At 54.6% G+C, this 13,318-nt stretch overlaps 1 protein-coding gene across 1 annotated transcript; it reads left to right on the top strand.

Moving 5' to 3' along the window:
• The first annotated feature begins 2,556 nt into the window (after positions 1-2,556).
• On the top strand, positions 2,557-6,491 carry GHRL (ghrelin and obestatin prepropeptide). The gene is given in 5 exon segments (XM_061195582.1): positions 2,557-2,664; positions 2,887-2,955; positions 2,957-3,010; positions 5,868-6,011; positions 6,453-6,491. Coding segments are annotated over 5 exon segments (405 nt in total). The 3' UTR covers positions 6,483-6,491.
• Positions 6,492-13,318: the final 6,827 nt, after the last annotated feature.

The raw sequence follows: 13,318 nt of genomic DNA, 5'->3' as shown, positions 1-13,318 counted from the left end.
TTGGCATTATCCACACTCAAACGAGGGGAAACACGTGCTGGGGCAAGTCGGTCCTCCCCCCCGAGCCACACAGTCCTCCTCAAAGGCCTCTGGGCTCAGGTCTGCGTGCGTCCCCACCCCACCTACACCCCGTCCACAGCCGGGGGTGGGCAGCGAGGTACTTTCTGGGTGCCGCCTCCCCCTCCCTCAGTGTATCCGGCATCCTTCCTTCCTCCCTCCCCCAACCAGCCTCTGCTCTGCGGGATGTGCTTTGGGTGCTTTCCAGCCCGCAGGCCACCTTTCTGCTCCGGAAGGGAACGCAGCAGCCGGCGTGGGTGTTTGCACACCCTGCGGGGTGTTATCTAAGATCAACACTGGCAGCTCCTGTCTCCAGGGCCGGGACTGAAGGAGGCCTCACGTCTCCGTGGGGCCTGGTCACCATAGTCTGTTTGGGGTTTTTTGGGGCGGGGGGGCAGGGGGGGCCACGCTCTGAAACAGCTGCAGGCCTTCTCTAGCATCTCCCTACCTGCTCCACCTTCAGCCCTTCTGAGCCCCGAGGCCCAGAGGCATCAGCTCAGGTGGCCCGCAAGAGCGAAGGCCTCCAGGTGACACGCTTACACTCTGCTGGGACTGCGGGAGGATTCCGGCCCCCCAGTGCACTGGTGGTGAGAAGTTTTCCAGCAGGAGGTACTCAGTCCCCACATTCTACTGAGGGGCTCAGTCCAGCCCCTCCCGGGCACCCACTGTCCCTAGAGTCTCCACAAGGGTCCAGTGCCCCCCTGACGACCATCTCAGTCAGGCGGTCATTGGATGACCAGCGTTCTGCTGGCTCCCCTGCCCCATCCCGTCCTGCTCAGGAGCCTGGCTGGGCGTCCGGGCACTGCCACTGAGGGCTGCGTGGCTTTTGGGAAAGTGTGGTCCCTGTGGCATTCAGGTTTTCTCCCCGTGAAATAAGGGTGCAGCCTCCCAGGTCTTTAAGGTCGTGTTCTGTCACTCCTCTGCTCAAGAGCCTTCAGTGGCCTCCCTCTTCCAGATCAAGCCCAAACTCCTTGGGCCACCAGCTTCCAAACTGTGCTTATCCCAGCCCCGCACCTCCGTCTAGGCCTTTTCTTACAACCCGCCCCATTACCACCCTCCTCCGAGCACCCAGCCTTCTCACTGGGGCCACAAACAGTCTACACGCACGCCTGCTGTTCCCCTCCGCTCCTGCCCCTCTGCCTGCAGCGGTGCCCTCCCTTCAAAGCCCTGCTCCACTTCCACCGCCTGGATCATGGAGCCCTTCCTACCCTCCCAGCCCGAGCCCAGCCAGAAGTGAGCTCCTCCTCTGAAACGCTAGAACGTCTATGCAGACAACTCACCGAGCCCTTAGGAGTCACCACCTGGGCATCCCGTGGGATGAGCCGCTGCGGGCACGTAAGGAATCCCCCACGTGGTTGATGCGCTCTTCGTCCGTGAACATGTGACGTGGCAAAGGCTGGCCAGGGTACAAAAAACAGTTGTCATCTGCATGGTACTTGACAGGTTATAAAGGATTTCACACCCATCACCTCAGTTAATCCTCAGAGCCCCTCTGAGAGGCAGCCGTGAGCAGGGGGACGCTTAGTGATCTGCGTAAGGCCAATCTGTGTGTGGTCACCTGTGGCAGCACCAGGTCCCGGCTCTCCTGCCCCCAGGGCACTCCGCTTCCTCTCAGAACCTGGCTGGGCGAGGGGAGACAAGCGCACACATTAAGAAAGACCAAGCTGAGCACAGCCATCACCACCACCCAGAAGAAAGGATTGGACACTTGCCCCTTATTGTTGCCCTCAGTTTGTATTGGGCTGATTGCAGGCATCCCTGTGGGTCCCCTTTACACACTCTTCCATCCCCTGTATTTCTTGGGAGTTGGTTATTGAAACTACAGCATTTTTAGTTCCCAAGGAATGTCAATCAGCTCCCGGATACTGGGCTGCCCTGAGGTGGGGTTGCTGGTTTAAAACAAACACAGCCTGCCTATATAATGACCAGGCAGCCAACAGTCGCCACCTCCACCAGGAATCCCAGGTAGGCACTCTGGCGACTCCCTTGCGTGTGGGTGGGTCTGTTTATGGGTTAATTCACCTCCACTGCCGGGCATCCGCAGGCCCATCTGAACTCGGGGAGGTCGCACGACCTGGGGCAGCCTGGCTGCTCAGAGCTGGGCTTGGGAGCCACCCCAGTGCCCCCATGTCTCCTGGGACCTTGCCAGTTCAGCTTCCTCATACATCCTCGAGAAACTTGGCACAAGGTCCTCGGGGCCTGGGATAAAGGACATGGGGAGCCCCACTGCCAAGCATTCTGCCCCCAGATGAACAGTCTTGGAAAAGAGCACACACATCCTTCCATCGCTCCTACCTGGGGGAGGCGGGCAGAGAGGGCGCTAAGAGCCACTCTACTCCGCAGTCATGGCCCCAGGTCCAGGTCAGAGCCCTTCAGCCTGTCTGCTGGGCTGAGGTACAGGGAGGGAAGCGGGGGGAAAAGAGGGGATGGAATGGGGGGCGCATGCTGCCCAGAGACGCTCTCTCCTCCAGGCCCATCCGTCCCCAGCCAGCCGAGGCCATGCCCTCCCCAGGGACCGTCTGCAGCCTGCTGCTCCTCAGTGTGCTCTGGGTGGACTTGGCCATGGCGGGCTCCAGCTTCCTGAGCCCCGAACACCAGAAAGTACAGGTGAGACGTCCCCCACGAGCCCTGCGTTCTGACTGGGGAATCTCATTGCAGCCCTGCCATGAGCTGCGTGACCTGGGCAGTGGCTCACCCTCTCTGCGCTTCAGCCTTCTTCTCCCAGAGCACAAAGGAGGACTCTGGGTCTGACCGTGCGCCCACACCTCACTCTGCTTCTGGAAGAACAGGGGGTCTTAGGGCCCTAAGGAGAACACCTCCTCTTTCCAGCAGAGAAAGGAATCCAAGAAGCTGTCAGCCAAACCAAAGCCCCGGGCCCTGGAAGGCTGGCTTGACGCAGAAGTCAGAAGTCAGAAGTCAGGCGGAAGGCGCAGGGGACGAGCTGGAAATCCAGGTGGGTCCCTCTGCAGTTTTGTACTTTCAGCAGTGGAGGGGATGTGGCGTGGGAGGGCGTGGAGAGGCGGCCATCCACAGGAACTCACTTACCAGCCACTCAAGGAACATTAAATAGCACAAAAACAGTGGACTCTGCACCACTGGGCTCAGTGAGATCGGCTTTGCCGATCAACAGGGAAACATCTAAGCAACTTTGCTGTATTAGGATGAGCCTCAAGCAGAGGGGAGAGGGGGCGCCAGCAGACAACAGGTGATCTCAGAGGGGAGCCAGCAAACAGACACTCAGGAAGAAAGAGCTGGTCACAGACTGGAGGCATTTCCTGCAGAAATCTTTCTGATTGACTCACGGGCCCCTCAGACCTTACCTTACCTTACCAGGCGGCGGCCTGGACAGGTGAGCGGCAGGCCCAGCTCTCACCAAACCCCACCTGTAGACGAGGATGGGGCTCATCAGGCTTGCTTGAGCTTTGATGAATAGTTCACGGGGCAGGGGAGCCATTTAGAGAGAAACGGAGGACTAGGAGAGAAGGCGTTTTATAGTTACCCGTCGGGCAGCCGCGGTCCGGGAAATGGTTCTGACAAGAGTTTAGGTGAGGACAGATACCCGCACGCAGGGAAACCAGAATCCCCGGCTGGTGCCTAGTAACTACTGTTAGTAACTGCGGTCTCACTTTCCGGCTGCTTTACCCTCCTGCTTAGCATTTAACCTCTACAACCGCCTGTGAGGTCAGTGGTGCTGGTTTCTGTGCCCTCATTTAGAGATGAGGAACCGAGGTTCAGCCGAGGGAGCTCACTGGGCTGAGGGGCCACAGCCTGTCTGGGGGACTCCAGTCCCCAAGCCCTGTGTCCCCATCACCGGTCTGGCAGAGAGCGAGCAGGTGGCCCAGGAAGTCTCCTCTGCCCTGCCTCGGCCTCCCTCCACCTACTCCCAGCCTCTCCTCCCCTCAGGGGTCAAATCCCCAAACCTCGCCCTCTGACCCTCACCAGGCGCCTCCTCCGCCACGTGTGAGACCCCACCCGCCACGTTCCCACTCATCGGCCTGCAAATCCTTAGACTAAAACCAGGGAACTTTCCGGGTGAGACTGCCAGGCCCAGTGGGGCCAGAGACACCCTAAGTTAGCCCAGGCGGGGAAGAGGTTCCAGTGGCTGATGACTCACAGCTGGACGTTTCCAGTTTCCACAGAGCAAACGGCAGGCCCTGCCTCCGCTAGAACCAGGAGTCTGAAATGTCGGCGGTGGTGGGACGCCAGAGGCAGGTGGGAGGCCTGTAACACAGGCCGCAGAGCTCTGGCCGTGCCCCCCAAACCTCTCCAGGGCTGGGGTCCCACCTCACTCATCCCAGGCCCCTACACCCCCTCCAAAAGTTTTCCTGAAATCAATCAAGTTTCAGAGCTGGAAGCTTTCAAGACCAAGTTCCACCCATACCCCACTGACCAGATGAGACACTAAGGCGCCTTTTCAAGTCGTTTGAAGCTGCTCCCCTATCCAACAGCTGCTGCGCCTCCCGTCAGTTGCCCGTCGCCCGGTTCCAGGGTGCAAACCAGCCCAGCAGGTCCCCAGCTTGGTGCTCGTGGTGCTGCAAAGTCTGCTGGGGTCATCCAACCACCCGCATCAACCACAGGGGTGGAGGGGAAATGAGTATTTACTGAAGGGAGGGGACAGAGGGGCCTCAGTTCCCCCAAAATCACTCATATCATCTCCACTCACTCCACCTTCACGGTGGAGACAAGAGGGGGAGGTAAATTTTAAAAAGGGGACCAACAGATATCTGTTGTTTTAATAACATCTCTGAGCATCTCAGCTCATCTGTGAAATGGGAGCAACAGTGGCTCCTGCCCGGAGGGAAAGGGGCTCAGCCTGGGACTGACCAGGGCAAGGGCTGCACGCAGGGCAAGGCAGCAGTTCGGGGGCTCAAAGAGGCTCCAGGGCTGGTGGACTCGGGCCTGCAGTCTGGCCCTTGCTTCCACCTCCCTCTGTGGCCCCAGGCAAGTCGGGGCCTCAGCTCCTTTATCTGAAAAATGCGGCTCACGCGTTCTGTCTGGAGGCCAAGGAGGCAGGAGGACCAAGGACCGAGGGCTCCCTTTCAGCCCCAAGATCCCTGCGTCAACTCATCCAGAATCTCAGTGACCAACAGGGCCAGGAACCCAGGCAGTTACTGGATGAACGGAGCTAAAGATAGTCTCCACTCCCCAGGTGAGAAACGATGATGTGGCCGAAAACAGAGGTCCTTCCTATTCACCCAAAACTGAGCTCCAGTAAATCATCTCATAGGATGCCGAGAAAGTAGGGGAAATGGGGTGCTCTCCCTGTGGAAGGGACGAGACGGAGGCACAGAAAGAAGAACAAACTTGGCTCAGAGCATCGTTCTAGGGAAAGGTCAGCTTCCTGTCCAATTTCCCACAGAACAAGGAGAGGCCTGTGCAAATGAGAGGAAGACCACCTGGGAAGGGAGGAAGGTGGGGGGCTAGTGCTGTGTACACCAGGGAGAACCCTGCTCCCCAGATCACCCTGCCAGGGCCTGAAACTCTACCACTGGCCATTCAACCTTATGTCTTCCTAAGCTGCAAGGAGCGGGGAACCTTGATCTAGGGGACCTCACAGCTTTTATCAGTAACCTCCTCAGAGGTAAGGAAAGAGGGTACAAGGTAAGCCTCCTAAAGATGGTGCAGACGGTAAGACTAGGCCTGGGCAGGAGGGTAACCTGGCTGAGCTGTCCCCTCAGTGGTGCCTGCTGGACCCCAGGCCCCCTCTCTCCCTCTCCTGAGAGCCCAGGGCCTCCACTGGGATGGGGGCAGGGGGGCGGGGCAGGGACGGGAGGGTGTGACCTCTGACAATTCCTGGGTCCTCCTCCTAGTTCAGTGCCCCCTTTGACGTTGGGATCAAGCTGTCAGGGGCTCACTCCCACCAGCACGGCCAGACCCTGGGGAAGTTTCTTCAGGACGTCCTTTGGGAAGACGCCAGTGCTAAGTCCTTTCTCCAGTTTCCTCGGAGTCCCAATGTAAGTCCGCCTATGGGTGACAAAACAGAAGTTTTCTTCCCCATCCCCACCTCTCAAAAGAGCTTCTAATTCCTCTTTCCCAAACACAATCATCCCTCAGTACCTGCGGGGGATTGGTTCCAGGGCCCCCAGCTTTTAGGGGATGTGCCCAAATCACACGGTCCATATTCTGAGGCCAGCGCTCCCCCCATTACAACACACCACCTCCGTCACCCTGTGGAAGAAAAGCCAACTTTGATGGCACTGGCAGGATGGCGGACACAGCACTATTTTTTTGGTGTTTTGTTTTTTTTTTTGGCTGTACTGCACGGTATGCAGGATCTTAGTTCCCTAATTAGGGATCGAACCCGTGCCCCTCGCAGTGGAAGCACGGAGTCTTAACCACTGGACCACCAGGGAAGTCCCAGACACAGCACTTTGACTTGACCTCTTGCTTTTCAGAAACCCCAGCCGACAAGTGACCGGCCCTGAGTCCAGCCACCTCTCCGTTTTCCCACCCTCAGAAGCACTTACCTGGCTTCCAGAACACTTCCGAGACCACTCCCAGCTCTGAGGGGTACCAGCCTAGGAGGTGAATAAATGCTCAAACTGGATGGTGATGGTTCAAAATGTTTACTTCACGAAAGAGGAAAATTTCACATTTCACTGAAAAACACCCCCTGCCCCATTCTTGGTCTATGGTCAATGGGAAGAGAAAAGAAGAACATGTAGCAACGAGGTGTCAATGCTTAGAAAACCAAATTAGACCCATTTCTACAAGCAGATAAGGCTACTGGGGGAATGGAGGTGGGGGAGAGGAGGTGGGCAGAAAGGGGGAAGGAGGGGTGAGACAGAGGAGAAAAAGGAGAAGAAAGACTAAGTTCCTTTAAATATCAGAGCTTCCCGATGCAAAGTTGCACTGAGAGCTTATTAACAACCAGCAAGGCCTGTGTGGACAGGAAAACTTCAGGTGACACTATCAGAGCCAACAGCCGTTGAACTGACATCCATGGGCAGAAAAGGATGCTGGGAATGTGAGAGCCTGAGTTTGAAGTTGGACTAAGTGGGCCGCTAACAATGGCTAGAGCCACTGCTGGACACAGCTGACCTAACTCCTCCTCCTTCCTCCTCGTCCACTGAAAAGACCTGGCACAGCAGATGCCACCTCATGTGGCCAAGGCTGGCCATTACCTTGGTTCCTTCATTGATTTGGGACACCAGGTTGATGTCCAAAAACACTTCCAACTCCAGCTCACAGCTGAAGTGAGCCTTGGTCCTTAAATTCCACAACTGAATTCCAGTGAAGACCCAGTCTTCCTGGGAGGAATGTCACTTATCAGTCACTTGCCCTTTGGTATAAACACATGAACTGACTTGAGAGCTAGTGACGATGGATGCGTGATCACAAGGGGAAGAGCCCGCCCACCCACCCACCCCGACAGGTGCGCACCCATCGGAAACATGCAGGATGCCCCTCTGTGAAGCTGGGGTAACATCCATATTCTGGAGAAACCTCTGTCACAAAGGGCTCCCTCTAGGAGCCAAGTATCTTCTTGAGTGAAATTCTGGCCATCTGGCACTCAAGGCACAGCCCTACAGCACTAACCACTGATCACACTAAGCGGGCACCCCGAAACCCCACCACCATGCCTCAGTGAGGAGCCACACATGGTCCGTGGAATGTCACATGATCAGAGACCCTTAGAAATGCAGAGTCTCAGGCCCCGCCCCCGCCCTAGTAGATCAGGATCTGCATTTTAACAAGACCCCCAGGCGCATATATAAAGTGGCTTAGAGGCCACGGGGTCCCATTCAGGCAGCAGAGCCAGGTTGGCCCACCTGGCTTAGAGCAGGTGTGGACTCTTATATAACTGAGGAAAATGCAGACTTGGCCAGGGGGCCCTCAACAAAACTGAAAGCGCATGAAAAAGCTGTCCTGTTCCCTCTTTCACTTATCTCCCCCCACAACTCTCTAAGCCCCAGCTCTGCTGTCAACTCCATGCCCATGCATTGGGCACACAACACACATACACACTCTTCCATCTCTCGGGGGACCACACACCTGACTACCTGACCGTGCAGTGACGCAGCTCACCGAGCCCTTGCTTCTGAAAGCATCTGCCTCTAAGTGGTAATCACACTTTGAAAGGCATTATCCCCACTAGAGGAATCTAAGGTATTGGAGAGCAGGTGAACTACTTGGGTGGAGGGAGAGAGGAAGCAGAAGTCCGCCTCCAGTGAGCCAGCCACGCGCTCTGATGCAGAGACCCACACGCGGGCCTGGAGCTGAGGCACGTCCCAGCGCTAAAGCTTAGTAGGGGTGCAACCCTGATCATCACTAGCCAGGCCCACTGCCCTCTTCTCAACACCCAGCGGAGGCAGCAAGACTCAAACATAGTCAAAGGGCCCAAGAAACCAGCTCCTGACCTGCTGGAGAAGCAGCCAGACGGGGCTCCGGGGAGGATGGGGGCCAGGCCCTGGGGGGAATGCTTGTCACCTGATGCTCCTCCACAAAGACAAGCCCTTACTCCTTTCTCAAGGGACACACAAGCCTTCTCTCCCACTTGCCTAGGTCATTCACTCCAGAAACAGAGGTTAAGCACCCACTCTGGTCAGGCTCTCTCACCTGCCCCAGGCAGCATGGTGGGGTGGAAAGCTTGAGGCCTTCAGGCTCAGACCTGAATCTGAACACCAGCTGTCTGGTCCAGCCCACGACACTGAACTTCTCAGGCTCCTCCCATGTAAAACACCCACCTCCCCAGGTCACTGTCAAGATTGAACACAGTATCTCCCGTGAGGACACCTGCACGTAGGACATTCGATTATCCTGATAGCCACCATTTACAGCATTCTTGCTGTGCACCAGCACTTTTCTAAATACTTCTTACATGAACTTAATGTAATTTCAGTGAATTTTCACAACAGATCCACTTCAGAGGGAGAAAACTGAAGTTCAGAGGAATTTAGTGACTTCCCAAGGTCACAGAGCAAACACGTTTCCGACTCACCCAGAGCTGTGGGCTCAGGCCCCCACTCCCCCACGTTCGGCTGCTTCTCTACCAATGTCACCCTCTTGCCCTGCTGCCTGGGGTCCTAGGGATTCCTTCTGTTTCTGTTTTTCATTTTCTTTCATAATACACGGGGTCAACTTGGAGTGGGCTGAGGACAATTTCAAGTCAACAACCGGCAGAAATAAAACTGATCACAGGAAACAGGCAACACACTTGAGAAAACGTAGCATTTCAAACCTGGTCCCACGTCAGCCTTCTCGGACCTGTTCCTGCACATGTCACTTCCCAACACAACTAACTTCCGGTTCTCCGAAGCAGCTGTATATACCCCTGGGCTGAGCAAGATATTTGCTGCAGAAAAAAAACCCCTCCTTATAAAACAACTTTTTTATTTTATAATATACCCAGTACATTAGTATAACAGCTCATGTATTTAACTTTTTTTTAAATTAATTAATTAATTTGTTTTAATTTTGGGCTGTGTTGGGTCTTCGTTGCTGCGCGTGGACTTTCTCTAGTTGCAGCGAGCGGGGGCTACTCTTCGTTGCGGTGCGAGGGCTTGTCATTGCCGTGGCTTCTCTTGTTGCAGAGCACGGGCTCTAGGCACACAGACTTCAGTAGTTGTGGCACTCGGGCTCAGTAGTTGTGGCTCGCAGGCTCATTAGTTGTGGAGCACGGGCTTAGTTGCTCCGTGGCATGTGGGATCTTCCCAGGCCAGGGATCAAACCCGTGTCCCCTGCATTGGCAGGCAGATTCTTAACCACTGTGCCACCAGGGAAGCCCGTGTTTAACATCTTACACACTTACAGAGGGGTAAGAAATTCTCTTACAACGGTGTACAGACAGAAGAATAGAGATCCACGCTTGGCTACCTTCCTTTAGTCTGAATCCACTTCCAAACATCATTGACAAATGAGCGTTTGGGCTGCCTGGCCACTGACTGACAGTTCTGTTGCCATCCTGGACACTTTATTCAAGCACCGTACACTTCAGTGGCCCTTTGCCCTGATCTTACAGAAATGCCTGAGGCAAAAATGAAAGTGTTCGCGGTAAATGATTACTATTGGTCCCAAACTTAATACAGAAAGAGAGATGTAAAACACCAGAAGGGCCAAGAGCAGATTTCCAGCCACAAAGAGACTATCACTGTCCAGTGGACACAGCTGCCACATGTCCAGCTGGGACAGAGCTGAGACAGTGAGGAATGTGCTGGAAATACGCAAACCAATGACTGTGCGTCTGAGATGAGGCATCAACAGATTCCAAATTTCCTTACCATTCTTGGAACAGAGCCTCCCTTTTGACGGGTTTACTTTGGGCTTGAGCACTTACTTGTGTTCAAGGATACCTTAGGACAAAACTGGAAGACTGACTGCAAGCAGTGAAACAGAATTTCCTCCAAAGTTTACCCAGCAGCATCAGAGTTCACAGTCCAAAGCCCACAGTACAACCGAGTCATCAACAACACCCTCGTGTACTCAATTTTTCCTCCTCCTACTGCGTTGCTCTGGAACAAAGAAGGTGTCTATGTATTTTTCACAGCTAAGAAGCAGCAGTGTATCTGGGTGTTTCCAGGCAGTAAAATGAGAGTTAATGCTCAAAGGCAGCAGAACTTTTAAGAAGTTACCACGGATTCTTCTTTTCAGTTGAATTTTTTTTTATTTTTCTTTATTTTTTTTTAATTTTATTTATTTATTTATTTATTTTTGGCTGTGTTGGGTCTTCATTTCTGTGCGAGGGCTTTCTCTAGTTGCGGCAAGTGGGGGCCACTCTTCATCGCAGTGCGCAGGCCTTTCACTGTCGCGGCCTCTCTTGTTGCGGAGCACAGGCTCCAGACACGCAGGCTCAGTAGTTGTGGCTCACGGGCTTAGTTGCTCCGCGGCATGTGGGATCTTCCCAGACCAGGGCTCGAACCCGTGTCCCCTGCATTGGCAGGCAGATTCTCAACCACTGCGCCACCAGGGAAGCCCTTTTCAGTTGAATTTTTATTTTTTTTAGCAAATCTTTTTTTTTTAATTAATTTATTTATTTATTTTTGGCTGCATTGGGTCTTCGTTGCTGCGCGCAGGCTTTCTCTAGTTGCGGCGAGCGGGGGTTACTCTTCGTTGCGGTGCGTAGGTTTCTCAATGCGGTGGCTTCTCTTGTTGCAGAGCACGGGCTCTAGGCGTGTGGGCTTCAGTACTTGTGGCACACAGGCTCAGTAGTTGTGGCTTGCAGGCTCTAGAGCAAAGGCTTCGGTAGTTGTGGCGCACAGGCTTAGCTGCTCCGCGGCATGTGGGATCTTCCCAGACCAGGGTTCGAACCCGTGTCTCCTGCATTGGCAGGCGGATTCTTAACCACTGTGCCACCAGGGAAGCCCTTTCCAGTTGAATTTTGCTGAGGCACAGGTATATTTGTGAATGTCTCCAGACCTTTGGATTCTTAGGTTACAAAGCTAGTCAACAACTAAACCATCGTTAACACTCTGAGAAATATAAACGAACGTGGAGACCATGGGAGTTGGCTGAAGATCCATCACTTTATTTTCAGAAAGAGATGGTCAAAGGGAGCGAGGGGGCAGAGATACAGAGGCATTCCGGCAACACAGCAAAAACAATCAAGTCAGCCATCCAAAAACAATCAAAAACAATGCCAACAAGCTTTCACTCCCACACAGGTAATGTTTCACTGAGTAACAGAAATGATAATCCTAAATCCTGGAGATAAAAGTATATAGCACCTTGTGCTTTACTTTGGCAGGGAGACTGCAATGGCTCAGAGACATCCACTGAGTTATCACTCTTAGTCCTTGAACACAGGCCCGGTTGGTTTCCCTCGGAGGCAGTTGTGATGTACAGGCCTTGTCGTGAAGGAGATGGATAAGGGACAGTTCATTGGGTGACAACAAAGCACTGTGAAATACTTAGTCCTCCAAATCTTCCAAGCAGGAGAACAAGGCCCCGGATTTGCCAAATCTGTGGCACAGATGACGCACAGCTGATCCATGGAAGGTCGACAGTGAATTAAGGCCTACTTCCCAGGCCAGCAACTTGGGTACCGGGGCAAGAGGGAAATACCACATATGAAATGCAAAGTCCATTCCCTTGCAGGTTACGAGGTTCAAAAGCACCTTCCACAAACACCTAGAGGCATCCAGCATAAGCGATGGATCTTACGATTTCAGCTACTGGCCTCCAAGAAACAGACAAGGGACTCAGGGTGGCCTGTCGCACTGAGGAAGATTGGAATAAAGGATCCTTTTGTCCCAGATGCAGAGCATCCTCACACTTAACCCTTGACCGTCATAACCTTCCAGGGCCTGTAATGAACACACCTTTACAAGGCACCAGCAGGGAGCAGAGCACAGCTCAGAACTTGACAGGACCTGGCTGTTCAAAGTCCAAGGAGGGGCTCTCACTTTCACCACGGAGAAAGGACGCAGCAGAGGCCAAGGCAAGGGAGAGCCCCAAGACGGGGAACGGGAGATCCATGGACACCAGGCCTCTTGTTCTGCATAGGCAATAGAACAGGGCTGGGCAGCGCCAGCAGAGCTTTGGAAAATTAAATTGGTTTACCTCTCGACCTGGATGGGGCACACAAGGGGCTGTCACATGAGATGAAACAGAAGGAGTATTTTTGGTCCAGTGCTCCAGGAGAAGGGGGCAAAGTGGAGCACAGGGCAGCTGGGACCCCCTGACGGCAGACTAGCAGACAGCATCTGCTGCAGACTGGACCCTGTCAGTTTAACACAACTGAGCTGCAGCCCTGGGGGCCTCGGTAAGTGGGATCACCTTCCTTGGGGTCGTCTTCCTCAAGCAGGTTTCCTCCTCCTCAAGTCCCCCAGTCTGTCCAGATGTTCCTCGGCCAGGACTTGCCCTGGACCGTGAGCGCCCCTTTGGCCCCTCCATACTGATGGCAGTGGAACCAGTGAGACCAGCAGCCAAGGTCCTTCTGCCAGTGCCAACTCGGAGCTGACGCAGCAACAGTGAGAGCCAGACTGAAGAGTCACCCGGGGAAGGGAGGGGCTGCCTTCTCTGGCCGCAGGAGCATCAGCCTCTAACACAGGTCTCTGGCAAATGTCCCCCAGAGGAGATCTCCCACCGGGGGTTCGTGTTGACAGTGGAGAACCAGGAACCAAGCTACACGCCTACGTGCACTTCGCTGAGGAGCAGTGTGACTTTATTCACAGACTGCTCGCACCACAAGCTGCAGAGACAGGCACTGGGCGGGCAAGCTCGCTGCGCCCTCACATCAGCCTCCTCTTCTTCCCGGGCTGCCTTGGAGCACTGCAGCCGGGAGGCCAGCCCGAACCCCTCGCCAGCGCCCCCCACGCCGGCC

Source organism: Eubalaena glacialis, chromosome 7 (assembly GCF_028564815.1).
Source record: "Eubalaena glacialis isolate mEubGla1 chromosome 7, mEubGla1.1.hap2.+ XY, whole genome shotgun sequence".
Lineage (NCBI taxonomy): Eukaryota > Metazoa > Chordata > Mammalia > Artiodactyla > Balaenidae > Eubalaena > Eubalaena glacialis.
This window is presented reverse-complemented; position numbering and strand designations above follow the sequence as displayed.